This window comes from Vespa velutina, chromosome 10 (genome assembly GCF_912470025.1).
Source record: "Vespa velutina chromosome 10, iVesVel2.1, whole genome shotgun sequence".
NCBI classification, from domain to species: domain Eukaryota; kingdom Metazoa; phylum Arthropoda; class Insecta; order Hymenoptera; family Vespidae; genus Vespa; species Vespa velutina.
This window is the reverse complement of record NC_062197.1, coordinates 3263934-3284941: the sequence shown is the minus strand read 5'-3', so window position 1 is coordinate 3284941 and position 21008 is coordinate 3263934. Positions and strand designations below refer to the sequence as shown.

Here is a 21008-nt window from a genome sequence, read left to right as displayed (position 1 = left end):
ATCTTTTTCTTTTACAGTATAGGTCATCGAGGGATAGGTTCATCAGCGGCCAGATTATTCGTCACATGGCGGGATTCATCATCGATTTTTACGCGCGAATACGGGAAGGATAGGAAGAACACTGGCGCGCGTGTCGGCGGGCACAGGCGTGGGTGTTCTCGGGCGCGATTATATTACGTTTGATTGTTCGAATCGAAAACGCGAATTGTAGAGTAGAATCATCGTTTTTCTAACACTCGCGTGGGTGTTCGGCCGCGATTAAAGGTCCTACCGTGGACTTCGTTTGATTTTTTCGATATTTCGAGGGGGGTACTTCGCGAATTTCGGCTTAACAGTAGAATCTACGTAATTATAACACACACGTGAGTGTCGCGACGCGATTAGTATTTCTAAGGAGTGCGCTTTGATTGTTCGAAATTCGGAAAGCACGAATTCAGATGTGCTTAATAATCCGTTATGTCTGAAGCGGACGGTGCAAATGGTGGAGCTATCTGTAAGAGGTGTGCTGTAGCTAAAGCTGCGCATACCCTGTTAGTTAAGAAGCCAGTGCATTGAAGCGGAAAGGTATCGCGGATCGGTATCGCGGAACGCGGATTTTAGAGTAGAGTCACCGTCAGTCCGTGGGTCTCCACATGCAGCAACTTCCACGTAGTGAGACCTGGGTCGGTATTACTTGCAAAGTTTAATTGTATATTTTTAAATGCAAGTATTACCGAGCGAATGGCTGCATATCTTTATGTGTTTTAAAAATTATATTTAACTTAATTTATTGTAATTGAAATTGTTAAATATGGATTTATAATAAACGGGTTATCGTGAAATTATTGCGTTTTATTTACCTTGTAAAACTAATCATGGATAGAAAATTTCTTAACTCACATTAAAATGTAGTCGCATACATTATTTATGTCATATATCATTTTATAAACACGTAATAAAAATATAAATGTAGACTAATTAAAACACGCTTATTAATACAGTAAATCTCTTATAATTATTTTTATGAAATTAAATGCTAATCATCAAGAAAATGTAAATATGTTTAAAGTATTATATAAGATGAGTACTGTAATAAATTATGAAATGATATAACACGTAATATGAAATAATACATTGACTACTCTGATAAACATTGAAGAAAATAAGGTTATAAATATTATGGCACGATTATCCACTTCTTCGTACGAAGAAGAATAAAAGCAAAACTAAAGTTGAATGATTGATAATGAATTGAAATAATTGCATGATTATAAAATTTCATGTAATTGTATAATATTGTGCTTTGCGAATTAAGAATATTTTATGATTATTCATAATTCTTCTCGAATTTTCAAAATATTGCTTGCTTGATTATCAAAAATGATTTTAGAATTTTCTGTATCACTTATATATCCCTGATCACCGGTATAATGAGTTGGATGTATTAAAAGAGGATTCGTTGACAACACCGTCAAATTACGTACTGGGTAATGTTTTTTCCAATCATCTCTTGTATTGAAAATAAAAAAATAAATATATAAAGTAGTTAATTTACTTACAATTTTCTGTTTACTTCTATTATATATCTTCATAGATAATATTTTATATAAATATTTTACTAACCTTGGATGAACATTTGATAAAATAGGAATATATTCGTCAACAGGTATCATATTCTCAAGTGGTTTTGCCTCAACAAGTTTTTTAGCTCCAGTGGCTGATAAAATATAACCAAGCGTCCAATAGCTATATGCTGCATGCACCAAATACTTAGAACCTTGTACCCACGATTCCTGTTTTTCCATTAATCTTTTTCTTCCTATGTATCTATGTATTAATTTGTATCAAAATTTGCATCAAAAGTTAAAAAATAAATATTTTATGAAAGTATAACTCTTACATTAAATCCCATGGATTTCTTAATGTATTTAATTCGGATAAAACAAAATCCAATTTCTGTCGAAAAAATGGCTCAAAACGAATGTCATCTTCCAGAATCATAATACGTTCATATCTATATTCTAACATCTGATAATTTAATTATTATCAATAATAAAAGTCAATTGATCTCTACTAAATTACTATAAAATCTTGTTATATTACCTTATTCCAAATAATATAATGACTTAAAAAACAACCAATTTCTCCAGTTGTCATAGGTCTAAAAACAATGAGAAACATATATATCTAAAATATTTTCTATTTAAATATATTTATGCTGTTTTACTTTTCTAAATTACCTCTTATGGTATGGATCTTCATATCCTGCCATTAATTTCACACCCCATTTTTCAAGTGCACTTTCATTTAACATTCTATAACATCAGGATACAGATATTGGGAGATATTAAAATAAATTTTATTTATGATAAAATAAATAGGAATATGAAAAAATAAGAAAAAATAAATTATTTTATCTCATAAAAAATATATTGTATTAAATAGAACTTACCTACCATCCACAGCATTAAAAGTTTCTACATGTGCACCAAGTTCTTTAAAGAGACGATACATTCTAGTACGCCTTTCTGGTCTTCTCAAAAGATTTATCATATAGATATTATCCAATCCTAATGTGTCTATTTTTGGAGAAGACATGAAGTTTTCCATACTATTCAATAATGACAAATGATCTTCTGCTAAAATCATTTTAACATAAAAGAAAATATAACAGATATAAAGATAGTAAATAATATAAAAAAATATATTAATAATTTTGACATACACAAAATTTCTAATTTTATATTTGTTAATCTCTGTAGATCCTCTTTAATTGTTTCATCTTTTCCCAATGGTACCATGATGTATCCGTATAATTCATCATTACAAATATACAATGGAACGCCTGGATATTTATATAATTCTTGTATTACTTATATTATATAATATAAATGATTCAAATATAAGTTGACTTACCAGAATTATTAGCACCAACAGCAAAAGTTATAACATCATCCAAAGGACCATCATATTGTGCTAAGTTTGTAAAATTGTAAGTCAACCAATCTGATTGTACCATGTTTAAATTAATAAGAACAGCACTATGAACCATGGGAACATTAAAACATCCTACATCTTCACGATATAAAATTAGTTGGTATTTTTCAGTTCGAAGATAGTAATAGTCATCAGTCATCCCTGCCCAAAAATTACTGTATAATCCATCGGATTTTAACAAAGGAGCAACCACAACTTGTCCTTTCGATACTAAATTTGTTAAAGTATTTGGATTTGTCAAAAAGATATCAGCATCGACCATCTATAAGTTTATAGATTATTATATTGAATTATTATGATTAAAGCACGATTCTCTTAAAATTTTATATATATATATATATATAGAATAGTTAACATTCAAAATTACCCAAATAAAATCAGCCCATATTTTTCTAGCATAATTTAATGCTTCCTCACGTAAATTGATGACATGTGTAAATCGAAGAAGCGACCAATCTGTACTACTCTCTTCATCTTCAAAACCATTTGACTTTTCATCTATATATGTGTCAACAGTATGATATTTTTCTGATACTTCTGCTAACCATGCTCTCAATATTTCACTTGTATTATCAATATTATTATCACTATAAATCCTAAAAAAGGAATAAAATTAAAAATCATATGAATATTGTATATAATTTGATTGTTCTTAAAAATTTCAATTAAATTCGTTAATAATTTTGTAAATAAATATTATATCTCTTTTATAATTCATAATTCGTTTATAATATTTCTCTCGCATATAGTTAAAAGTATCGAGGCTATGTCGAAAAGTAAGGTTAAATAAGATTTCATCTTTGAAAAAGGAAATTATTTTTCTTACCATAATTTTATTCGATTTTTAGGATAGTTTTGTTGTTCTAACAAACTTAGAAAATATGGTAATGTATGAGCTTTATTTCTAATTAGAATCGCTATCAGTACTGTCGGCTTTTTAAAACGTTCAGTACATTGAACGGACCGCGCGATATTAATTATCAAAAAAATAAAAATAAAAATTCGAAATATTGTTTTATTGAGCATTATTATCCGTATAGTTCTTAATAGATCACATAGAAAAGCGTACACAAAAAACTCTCACTATAATACCGGATGAATTAATGAATAATGATAAGTTAAAAGAGATCTTTCATTCTCTTTCTTTCTCTTGTACTCTGTCCTGTTCCGTCCCTTTTGCTTACTAAGAGTAATCAGATAAAACCGCCTATTTTGGAATATTTTCTTAATCACTCCTTTTTTCATTTTTATTTATATTAGAAAACGATCCTAATTGATTCGAAACGAAAATTATAACATTATTTGCATTAAATGAAGTGATAAAAATGTTGGAATAAAATATTCTTTTTAATAATTTTTTTTTTTTTTCATATATACATTTATAAAGCGCTTAAGTCTTTTTTGTATTTTTTTTTTTTCTTTTTTTTTTTTAATTAATACAAAATCACCAAAAATACTGTATAAGAAAATTGATTTTTATGCCTGATTTTGGTTTTAATTGTATCTTATAATTCTAATTCTTTATCTGAATCAGACTTTATAGTACTTTTAGTTTCAGATTTTGATTTTTTTTTAGTTCCATAACTTAAACTAGTTTTATCAAAATCCAATATCATGATACCCAAATCGCCACTGTATCTATTTTTGGCTACCTATAATATAAAATAAAATAGAAAAAGCAGAATAAGTTTTATATTTATTACAATTCTGTGTAATCAACGTAAAATTTATGTATACTTTAATATACTCTTACTTGTAAATATTTTTTTCCTTTTATACTAGTAAGTCTCTTGTCTTGTATAATAAGAACATTATCAGCTTCTTGACTTGCTTTAGCACTTCCAAAAATAGATGAAGTTGTTAGTTCTTCGTCATCGCGTTCTTTTCTCGGATGAATTACAAGTGTAACATGACAATTATATTTTGTAGCAAAGATTCTAAATGCAGAAATTATTTTATCTTGTCTCCAAAACCTAAATACAAATAATGAAGAGGATGAGACCATTCAGTTAAATTTGGATGATAACGATTTACCTATCTATGTGTTTGGATTCATCAGAAATTCCCATCATAAATTGCATATTGTCAATGATCACATGAGATATGTCATGCACATATGTTGCATGCTCTACTGCCTAAATACATAACAAATAAATGCTTAATTCAATTATTATGTACATAAAAGTTCGAATAATTAATTTTTATGAACTTACATCCATAACAATTTTAATACTTTGTTGCCCATGAAACGTCATAAAATAGATGGGTAACTTTTCAAAAGCATCTGCATACATATCAAAATCAATTATGTTATCATAAAGGGAAACACCTGCCATTTGTTGCAACATTGTCCTTGCTAATCGTGCATTTCTAATTTCAAAACTACCCCATAATGTGTTAACTCCTTGCATTGCCAAGTCTAATGAATATTCACTCATGAATGTAGTTTTACCAGATCCTAAAAATAAATTTTGTATTTAATGCAACCAAGAAGTATAATATAAATTATATATTTATAATTTATACATATCACTACATTATTATTTTACCAGTTGGACCAGTTAATATTGTGAATTCCCCTCTTCTATGGCCTTTCAAAATACGATTTAGAGCTGGATATCGTTTCCATTTTACACCTTGAACCTTATCAATATTTTGTAAATCACTTAAAACGTCTTGTCTTAAATAGCGAAAGGTAGTAATACTTTGATGCCATATTGGCCGAGCATTATGTATAATATTTTTAATATCATATTTTAAATCAACAGCAACTTTTGGGCTGGGTTGTAGATCAGTTGATCTTACAAAGTAACATCTTTCTTCATTCAGTTTTTTGGAGAAATGTCGTGCTGCATCCCAACTTGAATTATCATTTCCAAACCATAAAGTTAATTTTTTAAAATTTTCTAGACTTGGCAATACCTGCTGAGGTAAGTATTGTAAATTGTATGGTAAACAGATGATGACGTTCACTAATTGTTGAGATATTAGTGCTAACAGATCTGGAATAGTTGGTATAACAACAGCACTAGCGTCACTTTTTATATTTTTATGCCCATAAATTATAAGGCCACTGACATCCGAAGTTGGAATCGTTATTTCAGTTCTAGTATCCAAGAAAAATTGCTTAACACCAACAAGATAATGATCAAAAGCGTACATTGGAAAATAAAGAGCATTTTTATCTTCACTGTATAAACAGTTTAATGTGGATATATCTTCTTGCAATACATTCTGTAAATTAAATAAAAAAATATAGTCATTATATTAAAATATAATTCATTATATTACTGCTATTGGATTATACCTTCAATGAAAGCATATCCAAAATTTTGTCATATTTATCTTTGGATAATTTAGAAATCTCTATACAATTTTCCTTTATAATTTTCCATTCATCTACATAATCTTTATCCACTGATAAATTCTTTTTAAGTTCTTCTAATTCCTTAATTTTTTTGTTAGTTACTTTTAATGATAATAATTTTTCTAATATATTCCATGGCCCAATACACCTGCATTTATCGCACATAAAGAACCCTGTATATAATATTTATCTCAGAAATAACATATACACATACATATATACATATATACAATATAATTATTAATAATAAATTAGGAAATTTAAATGTATTTACCTGTTGTCTTATTTATATAAATCTTTCGATTTTTTGTACATTTATTACTTTCACATATAGGGCAATTTATGTTAATACAAGCATGGCCTTCTAGAAATGTTATATTATTTTCCCTTAAAATTTTTTTTATTCCTATTAAGGAAATATTAGGTAGAAGATCGTTATGATCTGTATGATAACAGTAACTCATGAAATATGATTTTATACATTTCTTTTGCAAAATATATTGTGACAACAGCCTAATAAGCATTGCTATTAAGAATTTAGATCCTCAAAGTATTTAGAATAAATAATTATCGCTGATCACTAAACCATTTTTAAAAAATCAATGTTCTATTGTACAGTGATTGGTACTTTTATATACATTATAGAACTAATTCATTTTTTTATGGTAAGTTTTATATAAAAATAAAAACAAAACAAAATGTTTTTTTCGCAATGAAACTTCATAGTTCATACGATAATAAAGATATTAATATTTATTATAAGATATTAATATTTATTATATATAATCCTTTAAAATTATAACCTTATCTAATTTGAAAACATTCAGCACGTGGATTAAACTGAATAATATATATACTATGATATGTTGGTATTCAACGAAGATATATAGTTGAATACGTATAGAGGTTAAAGATGATAGTTCATAAACAAATATGTCATACATGCAATTGCATGTTCATTTTTCAATATCGATCAAATATTAAAAAATAAAATTATTTAGTATTTTAAAAAATTCTTACTCCCGAGAATTTTTAACATTATAGATGGCCTGGGAGTAAGGATTTAAAAGAATATGGCAATCTTCTATTGGTTATGATTTGTTTTCAAAATTCAGTCCAAGCAACCTTTAAAAATGGTATTGAATTATCTTAAGAATATAGTACCAAGTGGTTCTAAAGTTCCTAAGTGATTTTACAAATCAATGTACTTTCTCTTCGAGACTTTTTAGGTTATCTTTTTTTCTTTCAGATTGTAAAACTACAACCTTAGGAATTTAATTCATTCTGTATTACATATGACATATATAATGTATACACAAAAATCGTAGATTCAAAGTATAGAGAGTCCACATATGATGGCGATAATAATAAAAAAAAAAAACCTACAAAAACCTAGGGATTCCCTTGTGAAACCTTTAAAGTTTCTAACATAAGTTTGGCTACCCTGCATTTACCTGCTTTTGGTTTCTGTATCACCGGAGTTCGGAAAGCAACCTCGGAGCTGCCACGGGCTACCGATGGGTTCTTTGCCGTGTTTATACGTGTATCCTGTTTTTATTTTAGCGCTTGCTTTTAAAAAATTATCTTTAGCTAATATCATTATTATCACATTTTGATCTCGACAAGTAATACTCCCCGAAAAAAAAATGTATACTGCGTTAATTTGATAGAAAAATATAATAGACATTTAACAACGCTACACCGTCAAGACGTTTGACTCCGCTGAAGGAAGGGCAAAGAAGAAAAGTGTCCCAAGTATGAATATTCTTTATGAAGTTTTTTTCAACGTCTTTCGACTCAGGTAGTTAAGCTGACTTGGGAAAAAAAATATAAAAAGGACGGGGTGTGGCTGGTTGGCCCACGTTTATGATGTTCTAGGCTAGGTTTCAAATGATAGGCCACGATAGAAAAGTTAATCAAGGTTAAGACGTTTTTCAAATTTGTGTTATTAATAATGTATTATTATTATAGAATATAATTATTCCCATATTAAAATGCCACTACAAGATTAGGAATTTGTGATCGAAATTTTGTGCATCGATCCTATTTCACTCATATTAGATTCTTTACTTTTTCTCTTCGCCCCTTGGAGTTATCATATACTGCACACGGCGTCGACACGTTTTCTGAGACATCGATGTATTATATATCACACGAAGAACATTAAAATATTATGATTCTGATGAAATATTTTTTGTCAAGTGTTAATTCGATTGTATAATATAAGATATTTGTCAATTCTATATCAAAAATTTTGTTAAATATCCTTATTCTTATTGATAAAGCATCATTCATGAACTGCTGCTACCAGTGTTTATTAAAAAACTGATAATTATAAGCTCTTTGTTACCCATTATTCCAAAAGTCTATTGTTTGATATAATAAAAGAATTATGGTCACATATGTATATGCATATACTATTTTTATTTATAAATCAAATACTTTTCGAAATATTAATTTTTTGTTTTTTTTTTTCTTATGATAAGTTTAATTTAAATAACACAGTGCATGGTATAGGCATTTATATTCCACATGACTAGTTCTAGGATTTATTTATATGTATATATATATATATATGTATACATAGGGGGTACCACCTAATTATATCACTTTAAATATTTCCGTTATAATACAAATTTTGAAAGAAAATGTTTCCTGATTGAACGAAAGTTATATAGTTTTATTGGGAGTATAAGTGTATAGTAAAGTATATAGTAAAAATAGTTTTATGCCATTGCAAAAGATTAATGAGATAAAAAGGTCATATTTGTTTCTTTAAATAGAAAAATTTTTAAGATCAATTTGGCAACCTATAATACTAAGTATTTCAAGGTTAACAAAGGTCACATAAACAAGGTTTTCTATTATATATTGGTCCTCATAAAATGATGCAACTTTTGCAGGAAACATTCTTTTGAAATTTATATTACGAGGTAAATATTTCATGTGATAAAGTTAGGTAGTATATTCTATATATACATATCTTCCTATGTAGATAATTTGGAAAATAAAAAAGTCTTAAGAAAAAAAGTTTCAGTGAACCTTTATGATTAAGGAATGTAGTTGGATAAAAATGCTTATATTTTTAAAATGAAATCATCTTTGAGAGAATCAAAAGTTAAATAAATCTATGTTTCTTATGGAATTTATTCTTTTCTATATAATAATTTAATATCATATATTTTATTTCTTGAAAGGTTCTCTTTTGATTTTTCAGGTTGTTAAAAGAAAGAAAATACAGTAATGTCTGTTCCTTCCACATCATCAAAAAAGCTTAGTGAAGGAAAACCAGGAGGTACAAGTCCAAGTCCTATTGAAAGTATCGAAGTTGTTCCTGGACCTAGTTCTTTAGATCCTATGCATTGCACCTTTCCACAAGATGGTGAATCTGAAGAATATGGTGATGAAGAAGATGAAGATGATGATGAAAGTAGTGAAGAAGAGAGTGAAGTAAGCTCATCTTATTCTTTAGTCTATATGTTAAATTGTTTTGCGTATCATATATATTTTATCTAATATCATAAATTAATTATAAAACAGATTAGTGATTCTGGCTTATTTCGTGATGCTGAGTGCGAAGAAGAAATTGAAGGTAGCAGTTGTTCATCGCCCGTATTACAAGCTCAGGCATGTTTACCACAGAGAGTTCATAGTCCTATATTACACACATGTGTTCCATTGGATATTGTACAACCTCATAGAAAACGAAAAAGTGAAACAGAGTCTAGTTTACCATGCAAAAAACTTAATCCAGAAGATAAATCTTATATAATGTATGTGCTATCTTAAAAAATTATAACTTAAATGTTAAATATATTAATATTATATTTAAATGAAGTTAATAAGTATTTTTATTTTTTAACAGGAATGCAAAAAAATTGGATGATAAGGCTAAACATATTAGATGTGTCATTCCAACAAAAGATAATCCACCACCTGAAATGAATAACTGGCTTTTGCAATTTCAAGTATGCTTAAAGATACTTTTGTATTTGTTTTATTAAAAAATATTTCATTGATCATTACTAATATTATTTATCATATTGCATGTTTTATATCATATGTTAATATATTTTCAGAGGTGGTCAAATGCAGAAAGGATGTTAGCTATAGACGAATTAATAGAAAGATGTGAACCAACGCAAGTACGTCATATGATGCAGGTTATAGAACCACAATTTCAAAGGGATTTTATATCCTTACTGCCAAAAGAATTAGCCTTATCGGTATTGGCTTTCTTAGAACCCAGGGATTTATTACGTGCAGCACAAACTTGTAGAAATTGGAGATTTTTAGCAGATGATAATTTACTTTGGAAAGAGAAATGTATAGCTGCTGGTATAGATGATTTAAAAGATTTGCCTCCTTCAAAACGTAAAAATTGTAGAAATCCTGGCAACTCTTCATCACCATGGAAACAAGCTTATATGCGACAACACAATATAAAAATGAATTGGAGAACAAAGCCAATCCGTACCCCAAAAGTTCTTAAAGGTCATGATGATCATGTTATTACATGTCTTCAATTTTCTGGTAATCGAATAGTTAGTGGTTCTGACGATAATACTCTTAAAGTTTGGTCAGCTGTTACGGGTAAGGTAAATATTCCAAGTATTTTAATAAATATTTCAAGCTAATAAATATTGCTTTTGTAAAACATAAGCAATTAAATTTTCCACTTTATATATATATATATACAATATATAATTACATGTATTTGAATATTTTTATTTCTAGTGTTTACGAACATTGGTTGGACATACAGGTGGTGTATGGTCCTCCCAAATGTCAGGTACTACTGTGATTAGTGGTAGTACAGATCGTACCTTAAAAGTATGGAATGCAGAGACTGGACAGTGTATACATACTTTGTATGGCCATACATCAACAGTGAGATGTATGCATTTATATGGAAATAAAGTGGTTAGTGGTAGTAGAGATGCCACATTAAGAGTGTGGCAAGTAGATACTGGTGAATGCCTACATGTACTTGTGGGTCATTTGGCAGCTGTCAGATGTGTGCAATATGATGGAAAATTAGTTGTCAGTGGAGCTTATGATTATATGGTAAAAGTATGGAATCCCGAACGCGAGGAGTGCCTTCATACATTGCAAGGACATACTAATCGCGTCTATTCCCTCCAAGTAAGTATTACTCATGCATTTAAATGTAATTAAGCTTATACATTATACAAACGTACAATATTTCATTTCTTATCTTTTTCATGAAAAAAAAAAATATTTTTTATACATTGAACTTTATAATTACTGATATGTTTTATTTGCTTATCAGTTCGATGGTGTACATGTTGTTAGTGGATCACTAGATACAAGTATAAGAGTATGGGAAGTAGAAACTGGTGCTTGTAGACATACTCTTATGGGCCATCAGTCTCTTACTTCAGGTATGGAATTGCGTAATAATATTTTGGTGTCTGGAAATGCAGACTCTACAGTCAAGGTATGGGACATTGTTAGTGGGCACTGCCTTCAAACACTTTCTGGTCCAAATAAGCATCAATCAGCGGTTACTTGTCTGCAGTTTAATAGTCATTTTGTGATTACTTCATCTGATGATGGTACTGTTAAACTATGGGATGTCAAAACTGGTATGTATATTGTTAGAATAATTATTGATATTATTATCTTGTTATAATAGAATTTATTATATTATAATTAAATAATTCTTTCTATTTATTAGGTGAATTTATAAGAAATCTAGTTGCTTTAGAAAGTGGTGGGAGTGGTGGAGTTGTTTGGAGAATACGTGCAAGTGACACAAAATTGGTGTGTGCAGTTGGTAGCCGTAATGGTACTGAAGAAACAAAACTTCTTGTCCTCGATTTTGATGTAGAGATAAAATAGTGCACTTTCTCACAGACTGGATTCCTGCTCCTTTGTACGACTTCTGTACATACTTTAATTAGGTAGCATAACCAATTTACTGTACAATGTTTCATGTATTACATGGTGTGATTGTGATAAGACTGTATGGTGGAAATTTGAAGAAGTTGATTCAAGTCAATTTTGGACATTATGCACGATCTTGGATTAGATGAGTTGTCTAACATTGACGGGATTAATTGCATAACTTACGGAGTGTATCAATTGCAGTGTACAAATATGAGATTTAAAAGACTCAACAGCCTCTGGGGAATGAGAGCTTTATAAGTGTAATACTGAATTATTGCTGTTATTGAATTTAACGAAATCGTTACGGATATAAAAGAAGGCATGATAATTCTTTCATCTTAATGCAAGTTTATGTGGGCTATGAAAAAGATTTCTTATAAAAAAAGTAAGGTTTTATCAATATTATGGAACGGTTATTTATAGAATTTCAATTAAAATAAGTAATTATTAATTGTCCACATAAGTTACAACTTGAACGTCATTCTTTTTTATTCATTTTTTCTTTTTTCTTTTTCCTTTTTTTTTTTTTTTTTTTTTTTTTTTTTTAAGAAATTTCTGATTAAATCTTTTTTATTATAAATGCAAATATCATGCCACATGATTTAGATATCAATCTGTATCTATTTAGAAACATGATTTTTGTTGTAAGAATGGAAATACATTGTTGTGAGACTGAAAAAGAGATACATATGGGAGGACACAAAGATTTAGATTTTGTAACTATCACTTGAATATAATCGTGTAATATCTAATATTAGTAAATCATTAGGTATAGTAAAAATTTTTTTAATACTAAAATTTTAAGATTACATCGAAATATGTATAAAAAAATTTTTTTCTTTTTCTTTTTTTTGCTTGAAAATGCAAAAATTTGATAAGATAACTTTTATGTGTATACAAATTGATAAGGAGATAGAATTCAGTCTTAATTGGAATTCTGGAGTCATGGAGAATATGACACGAATTTGTTTCGATATATTCACGTTAAATAGGCGTATATGTGATATATAAATATTTTCATTAGGTGTAATCCCATATGTGTGGCGATTAAATCTCCATCGTTTAATATATTCAAAAATTAAAATGACTTTTATATAAGTATAAAAAGATCTAAAAATGAGCGGATCATTAGGATTATTGGAAAAGGATTTATTTATTCTATGTAAGCAATCGTAACATAAATGATCGAAAAGCAAATGAAATAATGAAAAGGCTCGCATCGAAAGTTATAGAATGTCTTTTTTTGATAATTCATAAAAGTATTTTTTTTTACCAAGGGGCAATAATAAGAGCTGCATATTATCCCCATATAGTATGTATATGCTAATTTTATAGCATCGCTTATATAATCACGATCTTTAGAGCCCCTATGAATTGTCAAAAGTAAATTAAAAAGTTAGACTAAAAAGGCATTTATTTATTATTCCAGCTTAGGATTTACAGTAAATCGAAGTGATGTAGACAATAATTAATTATTGCACTTAATCACTATCATTATTCCTGAAATAGATAAAAGTAAGTTTGCAAAAAAATTCAAAATATTAATTTTTTCCTCTTACAAAGAGTTTATATGCCTATAGAAAGGGCATTATAAGGAATGTAAGAAAATATATTTTGTGTGAATGCATCTTTTATTATTGGACCCTGGTTATCCTAAGGATCGTGTTTTATTTGTATATTGCTTAATAGTTTATATTATAAGGATGTGTTATCTGTTGTATCATTTTTTACAAGAAATAGAAAATGTTGCTCCATTTTAGAAAAATCGTATTTTTATTTACAATATACTGTCATTTACAATTTGTTATATTAAAGAAAAATTTGTTTAACAGCAAAATAAAATCTGTACATTTTGTTTCCTATATAAATAGATAATATTTTTTTAATGTTGGAAATGTAGCAACAACTAAGAAATTAAATGGAAAGAACTATATACTATATGTGTATATAGATATGTATATTTGACCACAGTATGTTTCAATTTTCTACGATGTGCTGTTAGATTTATTTTTATAATAATAACGATAGGAGTAAAAAAAATATGTGAAAATTCAAAAAATCATTTGTTATTTCTGGCGATAATGTGAAGTTTGAAAATTATTAATGACCCACAAGATATATGATAGATAATAAAAGTTACAATTTTAATTCAAATAATTTACAGGTAAGATTTTGCTTTTTCGTTAATTTCTTTACTGTTTCATTACCGTTTCAATAATCCACAATTTCATTAATGTTTCAATATTCCAACAACAACTGTACATGGTAAAATATATAACTTACAAGAATATTTGTCTTTCTAAAAACTGTTTAAAATATCATGTTTTAACAATGATAATAAAAGTACATTCTTCACAAGTCACATAAATTGAAGAATTTTTTTCTTCGAGCATCTCTTTGTCTATTTTGTAATAATTGCCACATCTGCATGGAAAACTTAATTCATCCTTTTTATTTGTTTCTTGTAATTCATGTAAATGTACAGTTGCATGAACAATAATGTTGTTAGATTCTAATTCCGCTTGTTTACATTCAGTATCATATTTCTTTCTCAAGTCGGGATCTTTTAAGATAGACCAAGCTTCGGCAAGAAGTTGAAATTCTTTAGTATTTTCCTTTGTTCCAATGGTTTTATCCGGATGAAGTTGACGTGCTCGATGATAATATGCATGCCTTATTTCCTCATGTGATGATTCCATAGAACAACCAAGTGTATTATAATAATCATATATATCCATTATTTCCTTCTTCGTCTGGTTATTTACGTATTAAACTATTTAACGATTTCAGTATTAATATGATTAGAGTTTATGAAATATTTTATAGGTTATATAGTTTACATCATTCTATCAACTATTTCACATGTGGTCATAACGCGACTGCGCAGTACGATGAGTTATTCTATTCTACGAGTCAATGTCTATATGTATAAAACATTGCATAATTTCAGGCGTCTTAACCACAGACCTACGCGCCATCTACCGGCTACGAATATTAACTAATTTTTCATATAAATGATTACGTATCGTTTCAAACTAATTATTCTGATTGTTTAAACTTATATGTATTGTTTCGAAAAATGTTTAAAATTAATAAAGTAATAACAAGGATTTCGAAAGGGACATAAGGAAATACAGAATTTGCCTCTTTATTGATAAATTATCATTTAAATAAACGCTAAATAATAGTAGTAGTACTATATAAATATAAATATATATATATATATATATATATATATATATATATATATCGGGTGAATCACCTATAATATATATATTATAATTTATATGTTAATAAAAAATATATTAATTTCATCTGCTTAATTGATTTTAATATTATACGCGCGTTGCTTTTAAAATTTAATTACATCGACGTAACTTAAATTTATTCTGTGCACTTCTGTTCCGTTTGGCATGATAATTTATAATGATATTAATTAATTGGATAAAATAAATGAGAAATAAACGAGAAGATTAATTCGAATATAATATATAACCGAAATTACATATGCGTTATCGGTATATGAATTTTAGCAAAGTTATATTATCCTGGATTAATTATCTCCACGTAAGAGAGTTTCGTTCTAACAAAATAACACCATTATGTTTCTTGATATGTATTAAACGATTGTATGTATATGAAAGCGGTCTTATCACGGAATAATAAACTGGCTTGTTATTGGTCTATATGATATTGCGAAGTTATATCAAAATTTTTGCAATAAAAGATATTAAAAAATGAAAAATATTAAATTAACAAACTATGTTAGATACAATGAATGTTTTCAGAGCGATCGAGTATCTGAAATATTCAAAAAGAAATGTGGATAAAAGAAAAGAAACGCATTGGACAGCAAAATTGAAAGCCAAAAGTGGCGGTGATCAGTTGTGGTTCTTTGGTAGCTGAATTTTAATTACACAATTTTTATAAACAATACGAGCGATATTTGCATAACATGAATTATTCGACTTTTTTTATTTATAATAACATAATAACGTGAAGAAGATTTTTTATTTTTTTATGTCATTAATACACCTGCGAATCTCTACGAAACCACGCGATTTCTAAATACTATGTTTAGTTATAGAATATGATTTGTTGAATTGTATTCTTTTGTTGTTGTTAAAGGAAAAAAAAAGCGAAAAAAAAGAAACATAGATAAGAAATTTAAATGAGTCAATTATTACAACTAGGAAAGATTATTCGTAAGTGTGTGCTTCCCTGCGTGTTTCTATATCGTCTCTAACGCTTTCTCGAAATCTCACTTTCTATCACTATCACGTTTCTATGGTAAAGGTTACGCAAAGCGTAGATTTTCCAAAGTACTATATATGAATAAAAATAATTAAATAATGAAAGAAAGGAGAAAGAAAGGAAAGTTTTATAAGTTGAGAAGATTTTTCATGCGTTATTATCAACCTTTCGATCGTTTATTCGAATCAAATGGAATTTAATGTAAAGCGTAACGAGGGTGAGATCTCGTTGCATTGTATAAACGTTATCTCATATTAATATCTATCTCTGGGTGGGATCGTGGTTTATCTATTGCAAAAGATTACGAGAGCGTTCTCACAAGAAAGATTTCGTCATTTGAGGAGCCTCACCCTCGCGCGTCCGCCTGCCTGCACACGCTTTGGCATCATTTAGAAGATGAAACGAGGCGAGGCAAGGCGATGTCTTCTTTTCCGTTTTAAAGTACCTATCACAAGAGAGATAGAGAGAGAGAGAGAGAGAGAGAGAAGAAAAGTGGAACGCGAATCGTTGTGCGTATCGAAAGGCAAACACAATTGTGAGAAATGCTTTTAAACGAGAAAGTGAAAGATAGAACAACGTTCTTTGCAATATTTCCTTTTTTAAATAAAAGATTTTAACGTCTTGTAATATTTTGATCGATTTTATAGTTGTATAAAATATTATATATACATATGTACATATAATATTTATATATACACACACATATATATATATATATATATATATATATATATATATTCTAATTATTTTCAATGAATATTTATTCCGTATTAATTAATCTCGATTTTTTTTTTTTTTTTTGATAAAAACTAATTTTTTAACCATTCATTTAAATAATAATTGTCGATGACATTACAAAATAAAGATTTGAAAGAAAGAATATTTCAATAGTTAATCATTAATCGTCAATTTGTATTCTAATAGATATCTTTGATCATGTCTTTTGACGTTAATCAACATACGTTGAATGAGATTACGAATCATTCATTGATATATCTAATGTCTATTGAAATTCAAAGGTACTTGTATGCTTTTGAACACACAATTGATATTGTCGAAGATCAGAATCGTTCCCATAGAAATTTGAATAACGTAAATCGCGAATACGTTGACACAGATATGCATTAAGAAATTACAACTAAAAGTAAGATGATTATAAAGGCGAACATGTTTTTCTGCTTGGGTCATAGTAACAAAGTAACCCGGGTACTTGCCACGCCAGTTTATCTTTCTTCCTTTTCTCTCACACGTTCAATGTGCAAGAAGAATGTTCTTGACTACTGACAATAAGTTCTACTCACGATTCTCTCTCTCTCTTTTTCTCTCTCTCTTTCTTTATCTCTCTATCTTTCTTCCCTTTTTTCTCTCTGTCGTTAGACGATCGCGTAACGTTGCCGTTTCTCTCTAATCTCGAACCTCTAGTCAAAGTTTACGCGTGAAACGAGGTCGTGCGTTCGTTGTCACCATTTGTGTCTTTTCGTTTTTAAACTTTTTTTAACTTTCGTTTGATCTTTTCTTCATTTTGATATTGTCATATCATATAAAAATGTAATTTCGTAGAGATTTCAGATTTCCATTAATGCCATTTTACACCTGCTCCTTGTTACTATGTATTTTTTCTTTTCTTTTCTTTTTTCTCTCTTTTTTTTTATTTGTTTATTTATTTTACTCGTTTTTTTTTCCTTTTTTTCCTTTTGACAATTATAAAAAAAGAGATTAAAATAGAGAAAAAGCGTCGCGACTCTTGCTATGTCGTTAGTCTCAAGACAAACGAAAAATGCTGATTCTTAGTGAGATCGTTCATTTATTGCTCATATCGCAAATTTCAATTGGTTGACAGGGAGATTATATATTTTTTTTTTTGGAATGTCAACGTTCAAATATTTATTGTTCTAGCAAATCTCTACTAACCTGATCTAGCATAGATCTTACGACATAGCATTTATGCATAGAGAATTAAATTGATATGATACATTATATTGATATTAAATTGATATGATACATTATATTGAAAAGATAAAAAGAAGAAGTCGAATATTCGCACGATTTGGATTGAAATTTTTGTTCTTTTCTTTTTTTCTTTTTTTTCTTTTTCTTTTATTTTTTTTTCTTTTTTTCTTTTTTTGTCCATTCTATATATTCCCCTCCGTTATCTGTATTTTTGTTTCATATGTAAAATCGATGATTGTAGCTCAAACGAAATCTCCTTCGTTAATAGGTACATATATATGTATGCATGTATATACATCGTATATAGGTCAAGATATTTGTTTCCATTGGCATTAAAACCCATCCTCAATTAATTCTTTAATGCTTGAAAAAAGTACCGTAAGAGATCATCCGAGCTTCGAAACGTCGTTGACGGTCGAATAATCGACCAAAAATATATATATATATATATATATATATATATATATATATATATATATACGTTCGAACGCATGGATTTTAGGATGAATCGAAAAAAGATGAATGAACAAATGGATTAACTAATGTATGAATGGATGTATGTATGGATGGATGGATGGATGGATGAATGAATGAATGAATGGATGGATGGATGGACGTAAAATTACTTAAGAAGATGAAGAAGGAAAAAAGGTAATAATAACGATGGTAGAAAGTAGGAAATTGTACCGACGCCAGCAGTAATATCCGGTAGTATTGGTATCGAACCATCTTCGAAATATTGATAACTCTTGGACATTGCACGTGTTTTTATAACACGATAATTGGGCACGTCTATGTCTACGCGATTGTTGATAAAGTTTTGAAATGAATTGGTAACGCAATAAAAGTTACCATCCTCGTCAAAAGCAAACGTATCGGGCCATTGCATGTGAATGTGATCCCTTGATATGATCCTTTGACCGGTTGTGAAAGAACTCGATTGTTTGGTATCCCAGGTAGAGACGGCGTCATCGGCGAGAAGACCGAAATAAAGTACACCGGTGGCGGACATTGCCATACCATCGGTTTGGGAGTTCTTTCGGCCAAGTTCTTTGACAAATCGATCTACGTTCTTCGTATTATTTTTTAAAACGGAAGTAGGTAAGGAATAAAGATGAAAGGAGGATATGGGAGAATAATAGACCTGTCTATCCTTGCTGCTTGCCGGTGAAAGTGCGATCCCATCTACGTGAATCGGTAATATTACGTGAGTTTTTGCAACCATGAATCCTACGGCCTCGGCTTTAGCCTTCATCGATTCGTGTCTGATCTTCCAAGATGTATTATTCATTAAAGAATAAACAATAATACCAGGATCGATGTTACCATTATCGGTTATATAAGCCATACCGCCATCCTCATGATCTAAAACTATATCATTGAGGTAGGCCGTGTTACGAGGGGCAACATCTTCTGGGAACTCGTAACTACGAAGTATTTCACCCTTTTTCTCAAGGTCGAGGATAACCAAGCGAGGCTTACACTCGGACTTAACGTCCACGGTCAAGGCAGCGGGCCTTCCAGTGTCGAGTACCCACATTCGTCCTTTCGGATCAATCTCCATACTATGAACCAATTGAAAGGCATTACAATCCCCGACCTTTTGCATATTCCAACTAGGAAAAGCTTCCAACTTCGGTGCCGTATTTCTTTCGATCGGTATCGCCGACGTAACACCCAATGTTACGGGCACACCGTCCTTCCACCTTGGTATCGTTAAATACATTTTATTTTTCCAAAACTTAATACCTGCTATCAAATTGTTCGCTGGTATATAATCGCCCTTTCGAATGGCTAATTGACGCATGTCTTCCGATGGCCAGACCACGTCTATCGTATTCCATTGGAATATCACTTGAAAGGGCTCGTGACACCATCCTACCTTTGTTATCGTTGCCACAGTCGTCAGAATCAAAAATAACAAAGTCAAACCCTTCATTCTGGTTAAGAATTTTTATATTTTTCCTTGAGAGTGCGTAAACTCGTAGTCTCTCTCTCTCTCTTTCTTTCTCTCTCTCTTTATTTCTTTCTTTATACTTCTATTTTCTTCGTTTCTTCTTCCTCTTCTTCAAAAGATGTCTATTTCCGTAATGCTACTTTGAGAGAGGCGAGAGGTAGTACTATACTACTATAATATTACCAAATTACTGCTAGCTACCGATGTGCTATTTATTCCTGGGCTATTTTCCACCTCTCTCTCTCTCTCTCTCTCTCTCTCTCTCTCTTTCTCTCTTTCTCTCTCTGTTTCTCTCTTTTTATTTTTCTCTCTTTATTTTTCTCTCTATATTTTTCTCTCTTTATTGTCTCTTTATTCGTTTTGGAAAACGAACTCGCATGAGCGTGTTCGTGATCACAGTGCGGAACGAAAGGAAAATTTAAGTATAGCGAAGAGAAGCAAGAAAGAAGAGAAAAAGAAAACGTTAGAACGTTGCGCGCGCGGACACGTTCGCAATTTGACTGACGATGAAAACGAAGAGAAGAGTCAGAGTCGAAGCTGCGCTAGTCTCTCTCTCTCTCTCTCTCTCTCTCTTTCTCTCTTTTTCTCTCT

General features: G+C 29.6%; 4 protein-coding genes across 12 annotated transcripts in view; 1 reads left to right on the top strand and 3 right to left on the bottom strand.

The window, feature by feature from the left end:
• Nucleotides 1–810: 810 nt before the first annotated feature.
• Nucleotides 811–4215, bottom strand: LOC124952207 (glycosyltransferase 25 family member). 2 transcript variants are annotated; one of them, XM_047501739.1, is made up of 10 exons: nt 3803–4170; nt 3344–3572; nt 2896–3238; nt 2705–2824; nt 2432–2618; nt 2220–2294; nt 2083–2140; nt 1880–2007; nt 1603–1806; nt 811–1488 (listed from the first exon to the last, which is right to left on the bottom strand). In XM_047501739.1, the coding sequence occupies exons 1-10, from the start codon at nt 4000–4002 to the stop codon at nt 1311–1313; spliced, it is 1722 nt and encodes a 573-aa protein (XP_047357695.1). In that variant the 5' UTR covers nt 4003–4170; the 3' UTR covers nt 811–1310. The 2 variants fall into 2 exon arrangements, with proteins under 2 accessions (XP_047357695.1, XP_047357696.1); XM_047501740.1 differs by lacking the exon at nt 811–1488 and having other exon boundaries at nt 1611–1798; nt 3803–4215.
• Nucleotides 4216–4340: 125 nt separating this feature from the next.
• Nucleotides 4341–7415, bottom strand: LOC124952206 (mitochondrial DNA helicase). 4 transcript variants are annotated; one of them, XM_047501736.1, is made up of 8 exons: nt 7147–7415; nt 6618–6707; nt 6284–6516; nt 5526–6210; nt 5190–5434; nt 5011–5111; nt 4730–4949; nt 4341–4628 (listed from the first exon to the last, which is right to left on the bottom strand). In XM_047501736.1, the coding sequence occupies exons 3-8, from the start codon at nt 6506–6508 to the stop codon at nt 4482–4484; spliced, it is 1623 nt and encodes a 540-aa protein (XP_047357692.1). In that variant the 5' UTR covers nt 6509–6516; nt 6618–6707; nt 7147–7415; the 3' UTR covers nt 4341–4481. The 4 variants fall into 4 exon arrangements, with proteins under 4 accessions (XP_047357692.1, XP_047357693.1, XP_047357690.1 ...); XM_047501737.1 differs by having other exon boundaries at nt 6284–6491; nt 7147–7413; XM_047501734.1 differs by lacking the exon at nt 7147–7415 and having other exon boundaries at nt 6618–7127.
• Nucleotides 7416–7793: 378 nt separating this feature from the next.
• LOC124952132 (F-box/WD repeat-containing protein 7) lies at nt 7794–15452 on the top strand. Of its 5 annotated transcripts, none has more exons than XM_047501546.1 (8): nt 7794–8098; nt 9541–9793; nt 9884–10116; nt 10209–10311; nt 10423–10941; nt 11081–11488; nt 11637–11952; nt 12045–15452. In XM_047501546.1, exons 2-8 carry the CDS (start codon nt 9587–9589, stop codon nt 12206–12208), a joined length of 1950 nt encoding a protein of 649 aa, XP_047357502.1. In that variant the 5' UTR covers nt 7794–8098; nt 9541–9586; the 3' UTR covers nt 12209–15452. The 5 variants fall into 5 exon arrangements, with proteins under 5 accessions (XP_047357502.1, XP_047357503.1, XP_047357504.1 ...); XM_047501547.1 differs by having other exon boundaries at nt 7794–8144; nt 9561–9793; XM_047501548.1 differs by having other exon boundaries at nt 7794–8144.
• A 2275-nt stretch (nt 15453–17727) lies between these two features.
• LOC124952172 (protein yellow-like) overlaps nt 17728–21008 on the bottom strand; it is a 3321-nt gene continuing 40 nt past the window's right edge. The window contains exon 1 of the mRNA XM_047501627.1: nt 17728–21008. This exon is cut by the window's right edge and continues 40 nt beyond it. Within this exon, the coding sequence (XP_047357583.1) occupies nt 19083–20399 (1317 nt within the window). The 5' untranslated portion in view covers nt 20400–21008 and the 3' untranslated portion in view covers nt 17728–19082.